At 42.2% G+C, this 17,125-nt stretch overlaps 2 protein-coding genes across 3 annotated transcripts; one reads left to right on the top strand and one right to left on the bottom strand.

The window, feature by feature from the left end:
• The first annotated feature begins 698 nt into the window (after nt 1-698).
• On the top strand, nt 699-5,488 carry LMAN2L (lectin, mannose binding 2 like). Of its 2 annotated transcripts, XM_053464656.1 has the most exons (9): nt 699-877; nt 1,270-1,388; nt 1,786-1,903; nt 1,984-2,066; nt 3,111-3,143; nt 3,753-3,914; nt 4,254-4,368; nt 4,751-4,870; nt 5,201-5,488. In XM_053464656.1, the coding sequence occupies exons 1-9, from the start codon at nt 706-708 to the stop codon at nt 5,341-5,343; spliced, it is 1,065 nt and encodes a 354-aa protein (XP_053320631.1). In that variant the 5' UTR covers nt 699-705; the 3' UTR covers nt 5,344-5,488. The 2 variants fall into 2 exon arrangements, with proteins under 2 accessions (XP_053320631.1, XP_053320630.1); XM_053464655.1 differs by lacking the exon at nt 3,111-3,143.
• A 2,888-nt stretch (nt 5,489-8,376) lies between these two features.
• LOC128492196 (WW domain-binding protein 1-like) lies at nt 8,377-11,569 on the bottom strand. The gene is made up of 4 exons (XM_053464665.1): nt 11,501-11,569; nt 10,159-10,261; nt 9,338-9,490; nt 8,377-9,149 (listed from the first exon to the last, which is right to left on the bottom strand). The coding sequence occupies exons 1-4, from the start codon at nt 11,543-11,545 to the stop codon at nt 8,791-8,793; spliced, it is 660 nt and encodes a 219-aa protein (XP_053320640.1). The 5' UTR covers nt 11,546-11,569; the 3' UTR covers nt 8,377-8,790.
• Nucleotides 11,570-17,125: the final 5,556 nt, after the last annotated feature.

Genomic DNA, 17,125 nt, shown 5'->3' with positions numbered 1-17,125 from the left:
TATACCTCAACTACAAGGGAGATGTAGCACATTAAAGGAGACAAACGGACTCTAGGGGTGATGACGGGGGTCTCAGAAAACCACACAGCAAACCAACAATGCTTGAGAACTACAACTCCTATGACCCGCAGCAAGCATTTACTAACGCTGAATTGAGCTGTATTTCAAAAACGGTCAGGGGGGAGAGTATCCTGTATTCCTGTATCTAGACTCTGTGGGGCTTCTTGTTGAGATAGAATGGCGAGTGGAATTTAAAAAAAAAAAAAAAAAATAGTAGGACAGTAATCCAAGTAAGCCATATAAATGAAAGCACGTCCATCTGGAATGTTCTACGCGAAGTCCTTGTCGTTTGCTAACTTCTGGTTCTCTACCGTATCGCTCTGAGTGTACAAGCAAGACTTCCCCCAGGCACACTAGCGATCACTAGGTAACGATTTAGGCCACATAGTTAGTGAGGGCGCCCCCTAAAGGCCCAGCGGTGCTGTCACCCAGGGTACGGGGGTCATACACAACACATGACCGGGGTTGTCAAGGTACACTAACTGTTACAGCGTTCGGACTCTCGCAGCCAATCAACTTTCTGCTCATTCATTGGCTGTCCGCCGACCATTGGTGGGGCATGAAAATCACGCATTATCCAATGGGCGCGTTTGCGTTGTCTGCGACGCGATTGGCTGGCACGTTGCCAGACCAGAGAGTAGCAAGATGGCGGCAGCGGCGGAGCTTTCGGGACGGAGTCCCCGGGCCAAGGGCTATTGGAAGGTTCTGTGGTCTCCGTTGGCTCTGCTGCTTACGTTTCTGCTCTTGCAGGCTGGCTCCGCGGATCAGACGGAGGAATATCTGAAACGAGAGCACTCGTTGAGCAAACCCTACCAGGGTGAGTGCGGAGAAGGGAGGCTTGCAGGGGGGAAGTTAGCCGGTTAGTGAAAACGATCTGTTACGTTAGTGAAGAGGGGGAGGCGGCCACTGGAAAACTAAACGGATAAGAGGCAGCCAAGCGAAGAAAGGTCATATATATATATATACGATATATAATGGTGTATGCTGGGAAAGACAAGGGCACAGGGTGTGGAGTAATTATCCAAGGGAGGAGTGGGTTAATGCCACTGCCAGGAGGTTCCACAAGTTAGGCACAGACTGATAGGACAAGGTCATGGAGGTGTTTGCTGTGAGGAGCCGTATTAGGGATGGCGTATAACGGGCACCGTTTTTGATGATCTCGTTATGATGTAGGGTGTTGATAGCGACTCAGATATGAAACTGTTTCAGGTGTCGGCTCTTCTACCTCATCGCTGTGGGATTTGATGGGCAATGTCCTTGTGACTACGCAGTACGTACGTCTGACCCCTGACCTCCAGAGCAAGCAGGGCGCTGTCTGGAACCGTGTGGTAAGAACGTGCAGCCGGCGATAAGAACTATGGAAGCCTGTTGGAGGCAAATTGCAGCCGGGGATCTTTTTGATAAGACAACCCTGTTCTTTAAAACCGATAGACTTAAGGGGTGTCTGGTAGTTTTCTGTTGTTGAACTAGATCTTCCGTTATGTTTGGTGGCTTTAGCGTTACCTAAACTACGGATAGCTATGGTTGTTTTGTGAACATGTGGGGTATCTGCTTGGTACCCTGCAGGATTCCCAGTCTTCCAATAATACCAGTGTTGGGTTTCTCTACTAAACATTTGCCTGAAGTCCTTTTCTCAATATCCATGTACAACATCACCCGCCTTTGTTGTCCGTGTTATCGCAGAGGGTGTACTGACTCTTTATTTACGTATTTTTTTTTTTTTAGCCTTGTTACCTAAGGGATTGGGAGCTGCAGGTTCATTTTAAAGTCCACGGCCAAGGCAAGAAGAACCTAAATGGCGATGGCTTTGCCATTTGGTACGCCAAGGACAGGATGCAGCCTGGTGAGAAACCGAGGATTCCCTGCCTGTATATTCACTCCTGAGCGCTGGTGTCCTAATCTGACGCTTTCTTCTTCATACAGGTTCTGTGTTTGGGAGCAAACATAACTTTGTGGGTCTAGGCGTGTTTGTAGACACGTATCCAAATGAGGAAAAGCAGCACGAGGTGAGTGATTCTCCCTCTACTCCCATTCTGTATATCTTCCGTATAGCTTTTCCATCGTTAATGCTTTATTTTCAAACCCAACAAAAAAAAAAAACACATGAAGTGCATCGTCCTATATCAAGGGTGTCCAACCTGCGGCCCTCCAGCTGCTGCAGAACTACATCTCCCATAATGCTCGTTCAGCTAAGGGGCTGGCTGAGGAGTATGGGAGATGTAGTCCTGCAGCAGCTGGAGGGCCGCAGGTTGGACACCCCTGCCCCATATAGTTATTCTCTGACCCTATGTGCTGGGGGACTGTGTACGCAGAGGCTTTTCAAATGGCTGGCAGACACAAGAAACTGGCCGCGTTTCTCACTGAAACAGCGAATTATTCCTAAAATGAACAGTAAACTCTGGACATTGTTAATGTTTTAGTCTGTCCTTCCGCTGGCATCAATATTTCATCCGTCATGCTTGTAATGCGCATCCATTATTCAACCGTTTTTGCCTTAAATTATTTGCATACTGTGGGATGAATTATGACTTAACGCTAGCCAAAGCAGACAGCACCGACTTCGTAAACCTATTACGCTTTCCACATGGTAATCGGTTTTTCTGTCTTCTGGAAATGCAAAAATACTACCAGGCAGACGCTCCACAAAACCTCCTTGTGCATTTCCCCCTTTGGGGTGTATTTAGTAAAACGGATGTTGGAAAGTGAATTGCTATTTACTAGCTTGTCTATACATTCTGTAAGCGGAGCTCGGTTGGCCCTGTATTATCCATATTTAAATCAATGTGATTTCTTAACCGTTATCTCACTTTTCCGAATATGCCTTTTGCAGGGCCAGTTAGCCATAATGGCAGCGTTGGCCGTCTATTAAACAGCGTTGACTTTGACTGTCCTTCAAACGCCTATTTTAGAAAATAGAGCCCATTCCCTGTTCTCGTATCATATCTAAAGCACCGAAAGGGTTAACTCCGCTGAGTTGTGGATGTGTGTAGCTAAGTGGTGCTGTTTGTGTATTGCTGTGTGTGTTCTCTCCCTGTGCTTCTGGATGCCAGTCCCAGAAGAAGAGATACACCCCAGGGATACAGGTATCTCGATTTTGTCTATTTATATTCCGTCTGGCTAGATATTTGTGCGCTGTGTTACTCGGGATTGAAATTCAAGGTGGGGGGTACACTCATTTTAGTCCTCTGTTTATCCACTTTTTACATACATAGTTTTATCAATTTTTTTAGTTAACAAATATATATTTTTTAAAAACGGCAGAATTCTGGTCATGGAGGTCAACGGTTTGCTGCACCCCCAGGACTCGGTAGTGGCCCCCACTACTACTGTTATGTGGCCACGTGGCCCTGCACAGCTTCAGAGAGTCCATTTAGTAGCCTGGCGTCTGTAGCCGCTGGGACGTAACCTCTGCTGCTCGCAGCAGTAACTTTGGATTCCTTGATCCAGCTCTCTGACTAATGGCCAATCGCACTCCCCTGTATTGTATATGTTGGTGAATGCTGGTTGGCTGTAATATGGAAGTGAAATGCATAATAAACTTTAATTAGCTTTCATTTTCCAGAATAATAGTATCATTTTGGAAACTTTGCTGCAGTTCTGGATTTAATACTGAGATTGCATAGTCTGCATCGGATGCCTTAGTGTAAATGTAGGCCTCATTATGCGTTTTATCCCTCTGTTTTCACTTTTAGCGCGTGTTTCCGTACGTGTCCGCCATGGTGAGCAATGGGTCTCTGACATATGACCACAGCCGAGATGGACGTCCGACTGAACTTGGTGGCTGCACAGCCATCTTGAGGAACCTCAACCATGACACTTTCCTTGTGATCCGCTATGTGAAGCGTCGGCTTACGGTATGGTTCCGTCTCACGCCTTGCGCTCTGTTCCTTCCATCCTGTTTTCTGTGTTTGTAGATAACACTAGCTCCTTATTGCTAGTGACCATATCCACACCATAATTTGTGGATAGACGGTACCAGCTGAACACATCCCAGGGGGCTGAGGCATAGGGGGCTGAGCAGAATGTGTACAGATATCTTTTGCCAATAAGAAAGGGCTTCTTGCTCACCTGTCACTTATTTCCACCTCACAACGGAACTGTCGCCCTCAAACTCCATCCCTCCCTGAGACTTGTTGTTTTGTCCTGAAATGTACAGTTTCACTTATTCTTCTGTGCCATCCAACCTCTTTCAGGTCATGGTAGACATCGATGGGAAGCATGAATGGAAGGACTGTCTGGATGTTTCTGGCGTGCGCCTGCCTCGTGGATATTACTTTGGTACCTCGGCGGCCACTGGAGATCTGTCAGGTAGAGTCCGTGACCCATCGCTGCTATATTTGATGCGCTAGAAGCTGTCTGTGTCGCTTATCCTTTCTGTTCAATGTTACAGTTGATACAGTCCTGTTACAAGCTTATGCAGCTTGGTGTGTATGAAAGAGAGCTTTATATAAGGAGGATTGTCTTGTGCGTTTAGATGTAGGATTACGGTTGAGTGTGAACATTCCTTGCTTTGTTATCCTTTAGATCAACTTTCTTTGAATAGACAAAAGTTATCCCTGCATTATCTCTGTTTTGAATGATAGCCCCGTCGCTCTTAAAATGCAGAACAGTGATGGCAGTTTCAGGCCAGGCAGATATATTTATCGGGGTTTCCACATTAACTGTAATTTGTGATGTTTGCCGTCCACAGATAACCACGACATTATATCTCTGAAACTGTACCAGCTGAGCGTGGAGCGCACCGCAGCCGAGGAGGCGATGGATAAAGAAGTCTTTGTACCCAGTGTAGACAACCTGAAGCTTCCCGGAGGTGATTTGGGCTCCTTTCCTCTATTTATTTAATTCTGTTCTGTTAAACTTGGTAATTCTGTCTTCTTCTTGTCTTCATTTCTCCTCATCTCGGGTATCTCATCTTGGCAAACTTGGGAAAGACAATACATTTATTGGCCAACTGAAGTATAATATATTGCAAGCTTTTACTAACGATCTAGGTCTCTTCTTCAGGCAAAAATAAATAAGAGGTGTGCTTGTTCATCCCATTGGATTTGGCCTGATGTTCTGAGACTTTTCGGAGCAGCACTTTGGGGACAAAACAATCCATAATTTAACAGGTTTTTTTTTTCTCCCCTCTTCTCCCTAGCTGATCCCACCTCGGAGTCCATGAGCGGTTTTGCGATCTTTCTAATCGTCTTCTTCTCCCTGCTCGGACTGGTCTTCGCTGGGGTTATTTTGCTAATTGTGTACAGCAAATGGCAGGAGCGAAGCCGCAAACATTTTTACTGAACCCGTTGGAAGTTCTGCCAAGCACCGTCTGTGTCGGGGGGTTTACGAGCCTCGGCTTGTGACTACTGAGGGTCCTACCTGCTGATCGCGCGTCGAACAGAAAACACTGCTCAGCTGCCTATTACTACTGTTGGTTTTCAGTTTATTTTGTCATCACTGGACTTTTTATTTTGTTTTTACAAGCTGCTATTGAAGATCTAGATTTTTATAGATCTGTCCTGCATCCACAATCAATTTTTTTGTTTGTTTGTTTTAGTCGGCTTTTCAACAATCACAACTGAACTGAATCACAAGAAACGTTATGGCTAATCCCAGTGCTTTTTCTGCCTACCTCCTGTGGGATTCTGCTGGTTTTTCTGAGATATCATCTTATGTTCTTTAGTTATGTTCATTTGTCCCGTGTGAAATATTTGTAAACTGTAATATTAGAATGATTGTTTCTGCTATTACTGAAGCTATAGCTAAGGCTCGGGGCTGCCCCTCACGTTTTGCCTGTTAGCGGCATGCGTTGAGCATCTCGGCTGCTATTTTATTAAACCCCTTTGACTTTCTCATACGGTGCACAGGGATGCTTCGAAGCATTTAAACGAGAAAAGGTGATGGTGTGGAGTAGGAAAAGTTCAGGCAGGGACAGGTTTGTTTTAATTATTTGTATGGTTGGGATCAGTTTTTAATTGACCTCTTAGGTATGCATCTAGCCTGAGACTCAACCGCACCGTATCTGTGTGCAGGGGCTGCAGACTCTTATTAAACCTCCATCGTATCTGTTTTAAACTTCCAGACTTGTCCCTCTCGGTCACCGACGGCTATTGTTGATACCGTTTAGTAGGACTTGGGTTAATCTTTTAGTTCAGCTGCCCGCATGTAAAACTAAATCTGCCCACAGCTATTTCATTATGAGCAAGGAATTTGATGAGTATGTTATATTTCTACTTATTACTATTTTAACCTTTTACCGTACAATGGATATTCTGGTTTACAAAGGAAATATGGTTGGTTAGTGCTGTTCTGCAACGGGGATAGAAGTGGAGAAGACATCTTCCATCATGCACAACTACAGTAAAGATGTGGTCGGTGCGAGATGGAGTTCCGATATGATTTTCATTTTTGATACTGGCAACTTCATGTCTGGCTTTATTTATTGATGGGTTATCCAGCTTTAGTCCGTAAGAAAATGTGTTTTTAGGTTATGCTCCAACCTCCCTAGCTGCGGGAGTTCTTAAACCTGTTTCCTTGTTTTCATAAGGATTGTTGAGAAAAACCGAAGGAAAAAAAAAACAAAAAAACAAACAAATGTGTTCAGCGTCTAGGGGTAGGAACTACTGCCTTGGCTTTGTTTATACGTAAAATATGGAAAAAATGGGTACGTTCAGAAACCCTGACCTCTAAGCTGTGAGATGTATAGCTCTGATTTAACTCGGCTGAAATCTTTTGGTAGACATAAAACCACTAAATACATCACTTGTCTGGTCCTTTGTTTGTGTGGAATTAAAGCGGTCACTCTGTAGTGCAAAATCTCGGAACAGCATTTGGTTAATTAAGTGTAAACCAGAACCTACGCCTCAAAAATATTTACATAAAAACATAAGCTGTTAATCCAAAAGGTGGCAAAACCCCCACGTCGGATATGTCTCGGGATCTACAAACTATAATTCTGTGAAATCATCCAGCCCTTGTGTAAAGGCATCTGCTTGATACCACGTCTGTGCTTAGGGAATTCCATATGTTTATTGCCCTTACTGTAAAGAACTTTTTTTCCTGCTGTAGGTGAAATTTAATTTCTTCCGACCTCCCCTCTAAGATGATCTTTTCTATTCTAAACATTCAACTTTTCTTTATAACTAAGGTGTTCCTGCTTGCACATGCGTGTTGGATTTATCAGACCCCCCCCATGCATTTGCCCTTTGACTTGTATTACCTGGTAGTATGTCGAGTTTATACATGGAGGTTTATTCATAGACTAAAGACTCCATCTTCTACTGGTTTATTATGGTTATATCCATTTTCCTCATCAAGTCAGAGCTCAAAAATAACACAAACCCTAAAACAGAGCTACGGCTAAATTATTGCTGCATTACTTTTGTTATAAATCCTCAGCCTTTCTTCATCTCAAAGGGGGGGTCCTTAAAATCTATTCATTCCATTAGTCTTCATTCTCAGAAAAAGCAACTTGAGGCTACGGCCCCAGCCTTCCAAAATCACACGAGTCATTAGAGCAGTTATGGAGTCTGTATACTAACAAGGGTGTAGTCCTTGGGTGATATGATTCAAGGCAGCAGTCAGTCTAAGCATGTTCCATCACGCTGGTCATTTTATTTATAGTCTCATTATAAAATGAGTGCATGAGGTGTGGATCACACATTATGTGGTTGTATTGCTAAACCCAAACATTGAGGGCGCAGGTTGGGGTATATCTCGTGCACTCGGCTCCTACTCCAATTCGTTATTTCCTGAGCAGGTCCCCCTAGGAGCTAAATCTCCGTTGGGTTTCACGAGCCAGTCATGGAACCTGGCAATGGTCACTGCCTCGGTCAACAGGGACCTGACAGACAACCGTTAGCCCACGATCATTTTTGCCATCATTGACATTAATAACGCTTACGTTAATACATCACTACTACGATGACAATCTTAGAAAAATGCTCACAATGGTGGGATCACATACAATGATCATAAATGAGTTGTAATGTCACGTTAAAGTTGGATAGCAAGCATGTCTAGTCATTGTTTAGAAAGAGGAGCTGATTAGTAACCAGATAAGAAGGATGCTACCATGGCGAGCCAAGGATTAAGGCTTTTGCTTTCCTGAAGAAGAATTGCTTACGATATGCTCCGCCACATTCTGTGTCATTTAAAAGGCTAGCTGATTATTATTAGAGTTCTATAGAAGCCCCTGGGGTGACCTGACGTGTCCGGTTAATAGATGAAAGATTGGACTGAACTTTGGTTTTCATGTTACACGGAGGATCAGATTTGTGTCTATTTTACAGCATTAAAGCCGAACATAAACCTGTTGTGCGTGGAACACTAAAAAGGAAGCAATTATATCTGTTTATTTCCCTTTCTAACATCAATTGTTCTTAAATGAAAACATTGTTTCTCTCTCTATGGGTATAAATGGTTTGAACAGTTTTCCCTTATTTGCTTAACAAAATACTAAGTCTCGTGTTTATACAAAACAAGCAACAAAAATGTCCGTAAAATTTGCATATTAATTTACAAAAAACAAAAGTGCAAAAGCTTTTAAAGAAGATGCCATCAGTGCAACGATAGTGCCGAGTAGACGGGGGTTATCAGGGATGGCGAGGCCTCTGACCCCCCGGAGTAACAGCCCTTTGGAATCAGTGTCCTATAATACATCTCATAGAAGATGGGAACAGAGTCATTATTAACCTGTGATCCCTAAAATGGTCACAAATGGTCTAACTTTTTTCATCCTCCTCTCAGCTACTTCTCCTCGTCAACTCTTTCCTTCCCTTCTCTCTCACCTTGACCCTCGCCCCTGTCATCATGCTCACAAAGTACTATCCCGGAGTCTCCCGTGATGTGACGTCTTCTCTCACTGCCATTCACGTCTACCTCTCCGGCATTCGCATGGCAAACAACATCTGTTGTAGGACCCTGCGCGTCATTTAACGATATCTCTTGTTCTGCGGATCCCGGTTCCAAGCGTGCATCTGTAGTTAAGGTAGGATGATCTGTGCTCCTTGGCTCTTCACCCAAAATCTCACAGTAGGGTGGCGGAGGCGTTGGGGGCTCCTGAGTGACCTCGCTATAGGAAGGCAGCTTGCAGCTCGTCCAGGTTTCTGGAAGTTTAACACACAATATTTGAACATTTTGCTTGCGCAGCTATTACTATGATCGCTAACTAAAGCTTAATTCACAGGTGGGGTATTAGCAGTCTTGTAGCACTGTTTAGTAGTTAAGATCCAAAGACTTCCCTCCATACATTCAATAAAAGCTCCCGCCACAAACAGAAAAATAAAGCAACTACCCAACGACGCTGGGAATGAGGCAACTCCCTGATAGGCCATAAGGCTGATTTCTCGTTGCCTCTGCTCTTGCTGATGTCTTAATTTCACTCGGCGGTGACGGTATGCACAGCAGCATCCAATCATGATTATTAGTGTCCACGCCAACCAGAACCCTGCACGAGGGAGAAATGCCAAAAAATTATTAGAATACTTCACTGTAGTAATTTCCAAAGCACCAGACATCTGCCCGGAGCGTCCTGATGCCGTCGTTATACATAATTACTACCGTTCAAAGGTTTGGAGAAAGAAATAACATGAAATGGATCAGAAATCCAGCGCAGACGGTGTTAATGTTGTAAATGACTATTGTAGCTGGAATGATTTTTTTAATGGAATATCTTCATAGGGGCACAGAGGCTTTTTGTCACTCCCATCACTCCTGTGTTCCAATGGCCCTTAATCACTCCCATCACTCCTGTGTTCCAATGGCCCTTAATCACTCCCGTCACTCCTGTGTTCCAATGGCACGTTGTGTTCGCTGATCCAAGTTTACGTTTTAAAGGCTAATTGATCGTTAGAAAACCCTTTTCCAATTATGTTACAGCTAGAAATGTCAGTGTTTTCCATGAAAACAGCAAAGTGACCCCAAACTTTTGAACAGTTGTGTATATTGTGTGCACTTTTCACCCTCTTCCCCCCAAAAAAGTAAAAGGAAAGGTAAGGAAAGTGTTTCAACATGAATATGGTACTACAGTCATAGAAAGTTAACGGAAACTTACTACCTATGGAGAAACGTGTCCGCTGCGCCCGGACTACGTGCAAAACGTATGATCATACTTACACCACAGTTCATAGTAGTAGGTGCAGCACTCCGAATCCCCACAACAGTAGCCAATCTCACATTTATATGGCTTCCCATCCTGCCCAAAGCAGAACTCCCGTCCCTGTAACAAGGAAAGCAGGTGTTCCAGCCGCGCATGAGAAACCCTTATGATCTATTTTAACGGAATACTATTCTTCCCTCCACATTAGAAAGCTGGAGAAGGCGTGACTCTACCACGCTAGTGGGAATCAATGGGGTAGAGTACATTGGTATTTATGTATTTATGGCCCTTTCCGTTAACGTAATAAATAACCCAAGCCGTTACTCTACGGAATCTCACATCCATCAGCTTCAGCTACCGGTATAACTTTTCTCTGGAACAGATGATCATTATAAACTCAGGAAGAAAAGGGGACGTCTCATCCGCAAAATGGTAAGATCTCCATCGGGAAAGAGACATCCAAAATGTATGGGTACTAAGAAATCTAACAATTTAAAAATAAATAAATGCTGAAATCGAAAAACCAGAATGATATCCTTCCTTGAAGAAAAAACAGAGACCGTTCTAGTAAATCATAAAAAAGAAAATCAATACTAACGCTCGACCCTTTGTGGTCCAAATAAACTCGAGGGGGTCTCTGATAAGGATATTTTATAAACTTGTACATTAGCGGTGGGTTTACCATCATTTGGGTTTTAGTGATTAACTATAATGAACTATACAGTGACTGCATACGTTCACCCACACATAATTTTACTGTAGCATTTATTTTAGCCAATGTTTTTCAGATTATGTGGTCTTAAAGGAAAACTGGAAGATCTGCCCAAAATATTCCCCTGAAACGGCTACAAAAACGCTCTTGTACTCTGTTACACTGTTAATTAAAGCTACAAATTCAAGGTGGCGGGGAAATACTTTTCACAGTTTAAAGGGCTCATTGGTCTCTTCACCCCAAACTATTCCTGTCTTTTTTTATCTATATAGATATTTTGCTCGCTGATGCATTCACAACAGGTGACAGTAATCTACAATCTATATATGATCTATATCCAGCTCCACACACAGAGCTGCTGTTAAAGAAAACAATAGGAAAATCAATGTGTAAAATATCAGCCCATTTCCGGTCTAGGAGCTAAACTATTATTGTTGTAACAGCGCTACGGAACGTGCCGGCGCTATATAAATATATGTGATGTCAACTAACAAGCTTCTTTGTAGTATCCACAGGTCGCTATAGGAAAGTCTTCCTATACTGTCGCCATATAGTGATGTCATAGGAGCCTATATATGTCTGTTACTATAGGTAGTCTGCTCACGTACAGCCATGAAATTGGAATGAATAAATAAATGTATACATACATATACGGAGCCCCTCACTCCCAGCTCCAACTCCTCTCTCCTCATCTTTCTTCTGCCGCTGCTACTTCCTGTTCCTCATCAACCCACCACCTAATTGGTCCACAAGAACACTTCCTGCTCTGTGATTGGTCATATCCTCTTTATCCATAAAACACTAAAGTGACGCTGTAGCGGGATCAGGCCACTAGAGGGAGCCCCAGTGACAGTCTTTGGGTTGTGATATGAGATGCTGTGTATTTGTGACTTTGCATTGTGTCATATGGTTCTATATGTTGCTGCTGGTGATTAGTGGTGCAATGCTTTGTGGGTACTGTAGCAGTGTATAGGGGTGCTGTGTATCTGTGTTTCACAGTATTATGTTCTGTTGGTCTCTAGTAGTTACGGTAGCCCCTGTTGTTTCTGGAAGTCAAATTGTTATTACTACATGTCCTGTCTACCCATTGTACAGCGCTACAGAATTTGATGGCGCTATATAAAACAATAAATAATAATAATAATCTTGATAGGTGCTGTAGAAGTGTGTAGATTTATGGTGCTCTGTTGTATATAGAACCCTCTGCTCTCCATTTTGTGGACCAATATAGATAGCTTGAATGTGGAAGTATAAGCACCCTGCATTATGTACCAGGTAATAACGGAAGATGTGAATTTTTCCCAGATTAACAACTAAAATAAGCTATGTAATTGTGACACACGCCTTATATGTACAACATGGGAGAAGGGACAGGCAAAGTGTCAATATTAGGACACCAGTGTCCATGGCAAGGTTTGTGAAGGTCCATAGAACATCATTAAATTGCCCACCACAGACCCCAGTAAATGTCAACCATGAGCAACGTTGGTGCCCACCCCTGCCATTAAGTTATAGCTTCCCTTTTGTTAAGTTGTTAATTGGTCATTGGTTAATGTGTTAACACACATACTTTAACACACACGCACACTAACATAGTGTGGCCGCCATTGTTATCAGCCGTGTGATACTTTGGCGTTATTTCCCGAGAGGAAGTCCTATTTAAACATGGATACACATCGCCCATCATGTTTAGAATAAGCCATGTTCCAGGCAGCTTCGTTATACAGCATTATTCTGAGATAATGTCTGGGTTGCGTCACCTGAAATGACTTTTTAATGCGTCACTGGACGTGCTGTACACACTTCGGTCTGACCTCCATAATTATAAAGACTGGTTCCAGGGCAGAGTTCTACACATCGAGCTGGGTTCATGGATACTGATGAACGTTTGTGCTTATCGCTTCAGAGCTGCTCTTTAAGAACATGTCTGCTGAGTGAGATTTTTCATGCAAGGTGTGCCAATCACGCCTGCTGCATTGAGGGGTTTTATTGGATTCTGGAGAATTCAGATCTCGACATGTTCAGGAACCAAGTTCAGGGTGTGGAGAACATGCAGGACGAGACGCTCCTGAGTGGGGGCAAGGTGTGAGCAGGCCTTCATAAAAAATGGGGGACTTGTAATACCAAACTACGTACATGTTGTAGGATTTCCCATTCTGGTACTAATATAGAGCCATAAGGAGCATTTGGTGACTTATAATACTGTTTATATATATATATATATATATATATATATATAGCTCATAAATACTATACGTCGATCCACCAACATTTTAGAGTAAGTGTGCATGTGTTATAGTATGGTGTTAGTGTGAGTGTGTGTTAGAGTGTGTTTATGTTTGTGTATGTTGTTAGCATGTGTGTGTGTTAAGATTTAGTGTTAGCATGTGTAAGTGTATGGTGTAAGCGTTAGTGTGCATTTCGGCATATGTTCGAGTGTCAGGGGTGAGCCTAGGGTTAATGGTGTGAGGGAGTGGAGAGAGATAGTGTGTATATGTATGTGTACATGTATGGGGTTAGAGTGCTTGTTTAAGTAAGTTCGCGTGTAAGTATGTACATGTGTTTTAGTTATGAGGGGACAGAATTACAGAACCCAGGATCCACGTGCCCTAGGCTCACCACTGCTTTGTGTAGAAGTGTGACAGCTTCCACAGCGTGGGGGCAGAAGAGGAGCCACGAGGTAGATATATTTATGTGTGTAGGTATGCTAGGATTTCAAATAAGGGATAAAGGGAATGACTCAAGATATGAGCCAATGTCCTAAATCCCTATATTAAAGAATGAATATTACACGTATTCTGATCCTTTAATAAATAGAGTCACAGAATTAGAAAGTCATTATTTTTTTTAATATTCTATAATAAAAAATAGAAAAAACACCTGGTAGAAGGAGCTTGGAGTGTAATACTGCCCGTGTTATATATTCTTAGCAAATGATACAGTACGGCGTCATAATGGTGCAGGATATCAATGTGCCGAGTGCTCATAGATTACTCATCTTCTACGACACTGAGTAAGTCGCTGATTTAAACATGGAGAATGTTACATGGCTACACCAGCTAAAGGCTGCCTGGTGCTTGCTCTGGCCTTACACACTTACATACTCCCAAGAAGGGGAAGACTTCCGGGTAACGTACTACCGAAAGCTCCATTATCCTAAATATCTGCATGATTATTCCTCCCCAGTAACATCTCTTTCCCCATTCAGTTGTGAACCTGGGTTCTGTTGGGAGGGCAGGAAAGAGTTTGCAAGCTTTTTTAAGATGAAGAAGAATGTGCTGATTTGTCAAAGAGCCATGTCAGTGTGCATTAGTGGTCAGTGGCTTAATTAGAAGAGGGGGGGATCCCACGGGGGGGGCAGCACCTGTCCCTATTAAAGGTAGCAGGAGTGAGTTTTAAACAGCTACTACCCACTAAATGAAGGGCTGAAGCACCCTAGTCCTTTAACATATAACTCCCCAACTTTCTCAACACAGCCTTATCCAAAAGTAAACAAAATCTAAAAGTCTAAAGCTAGTTTGTTTTATAGAAGTGAATAATTTTATCGGACGCCTGGGGTTTTAGAGGGAGATGCTGTCACGTGTAGATTAAGCTGGTTATTCCGGCAGCGCCTGTTAGGGAGGCACACGGTAGATCAGCTGTGAGCTCCGGCTCCTGGGAAATAAGACCTGGCTTCTTATAATGCTCCAAGACCTTGTAAACATCTTATGATGTAATAAGAATTAATATCTCTCCGCTCCCAGGGGAAGTGCATTGAGAAACAAACCAAATCAGGCAGCAGTTATATTTCTAAAGAACAGCCAGCCTAGCATAAAAAGTACAACTGTGGGGAGATTTCTGTCTGACGTGCCCCTAAACGCATTATTTTGGAGTTACTGGTAGTATGAGGGCAGGATTTGGATAGAGTGAGGTCATAAATAGCTGCCATATACGACAGAGTTGGCCCTTTAACTAGGGAAGGTCATAACATTGTTACAATATAGGCCTGTAGTGATGATATCATAATGATGTCAGTAATTTGCAATATAAATAATGCAAGAGACGCCGATGTGTTCTGGGTCAGGCTTAGGAGTTTTAACACGTTGAGTGCCATGGTCGGGACACAGTTTTCTCCGTGGGAGGCCAGGACCGTTTTCAGCTTTATATGTATATATGGGAACACCTTCACCTCATCTAGAGAAATATATACTCTCTGCTCGGTAATTGTATATTCTCCGCCTGTATTTAAACATTAGTTATTTATGATTAATCCGGCACAGACGTTAACATCCCATCATGTCACATCCTCATGGGATTAACAGACAATAGACTGGTTTGGGATAATTATAGCTCTTTGTGCTTTTTATTCATCTCCTGTACTCGAGAGAACTTCCGGTGGGTGTTAATATTGAAGGGAATGCCCGATCGCATGATCTTTTCCATTTTGCACGTGTTTGTTATAAGCAGGGGTCCTCAACCCAGTCCTCAATGCACACCAATTGCTTTTTGAATCTCTTTGTTGGAATGTAATGTGTTAATGACTAAATCCTGTTTGCTGGCCTTGATGAATGGGTTGGCAACCACTGGGCTATTGTGAGCCAGCTGTGCATTCTACACCTATGTGGATATCTATACCCCAGAGAACAGCAGAAACTAATCTGTGTTTTATGACTTTTTCTCTTACTGTGGCCTTTCTCTTCATATTCAGTATCTATTCTTTATCCCTTTCTGAATAACTTATTTTCCAAAGATCAAAGATTTTTCCAGGTCTCCATGCAGATCTCTAACCTTCTCACATGTTTACTGGTCATTAAATAATACAAGCTCACATTATCACACACAGATACATACATACTGAATTATCCACCCATAGATAGACCTAATTCCCTAATACTGTTAATTGATCCCCACAAATCATAACATAGCCCACAAAACAATTTGCCCCATTTCACACCTGCACCCATCCTACCTTTTGTAAATGTTGGTTTCATATTAAAAGAAATAAAACCAAGAGACAATATATATTGTATAAACATGTTTATTATAGTACAGAATTATTATTATCCTACAATCCTACAGGGTTACTTTGCCAGTAAAACATTACACACAAACTATTTGCTGCCATTGGATTTGGGAGTAATGATATTGGCATTTTATTTTATTTTTTAAATCAGGCAAAAATGACAAACAAAATAAGGGCTACCTCTGGACTCTCGGAGAGTCATCCTTTAGCACTCAGGAGAGGAAGAAACCTGTAGGGGAACCTCTGAGGGACAATGGCTGGAAGAGGCAAATAAAGAGTCTTCAGCTATGCTTACCTTTAATATTTAGATATATTCATTTTGAACATAAACAAAGAAATTAATTATCTGTAATGTTTTTTTGTCACATTGTAAGCGCTTTGCAACTTCTGGGCAGTTTAGAATACAGCGGTACTGGTCTTGCTCCTAAAACAGCTCTTAAGTATACTTCATATTCTTTTTATTTCTTCATTTGAGCATCGCTGGACATATTATAGGACTCTCATGGGCAGACTAGACGGGCCAAATGATTCTTATCTGCCATCAGAGGATGTAAGGACTCAGGTTCTATAATGGCACATAAGGAGACATGTAATGTACCACCTAAACCAGGTGGAGCTTTATGAATTTGTCACAAATATGTAACTAAAGCATTCTAATGAGTCATTTTGTAAGGCATTTTTCCTTTAAAAGATGGTTGCCTTAATGCAATTACTGCCTCCAAGTAAGTTGCCTACAAGCCATTGGGTAACAGATGCTGTCTATATGATAAATGACCTCTCGCTTGTTGCTGTGCAATGAGAGATTTCATTGTTATATGGTGTAGATGGCAGATTTGTATATTTATGTAGTGTCAATAGATGAAATGCAGTAAAATAAAAAAGAAATAGAGGGAAATGGTCTTCATACATGGATATTGTATGATGTGACTTTTGGGGTTATCTTGTTTAACTTAATATCTATTTAGGTGTTACCTTGATGTGGCTGTCTATTGCACTGACCTTTTAAATATATGTGTGCGTCAGGGGCTACATTTTTTACATATTTTCAGAATAAACAGACATCTTACAAGCTCTTCTATTTCTCTTCTATTGTGTACAAAGCAATAGCAAAACAAAGCTCATTATTATTAAAAAACACAAAAAGGCCAAAACAAATAAAATCTAGTCCCGGGGATTGTAATTATGTTTTTGAATTACATACTTCACATAAAAACACCTTCACAATGTATTAACACCTTAAGACCATGGCTATTTTATGGCACAGCAATTT

Source organism: Spea bombifrons, chromosome 4 (genome assembly GCF_027358695.1).
Source record: "Spea bombifrons isolate aSpeBom1 chromosome 4, aSpeBom1.2.pri, whole genome shotgun sequence".
Classification (NCBI taxonomy): Eukaryota; Metazoa; Chordata; class Amphibia; order Anura; family Pelobatidae; genus Spea; species Spea bombifrons.
The sequence above is the reverse complement of the archived record's forward strand: the minus strand, read 5'-3'. Positions and strand labels throughout refer to the sequence as shown.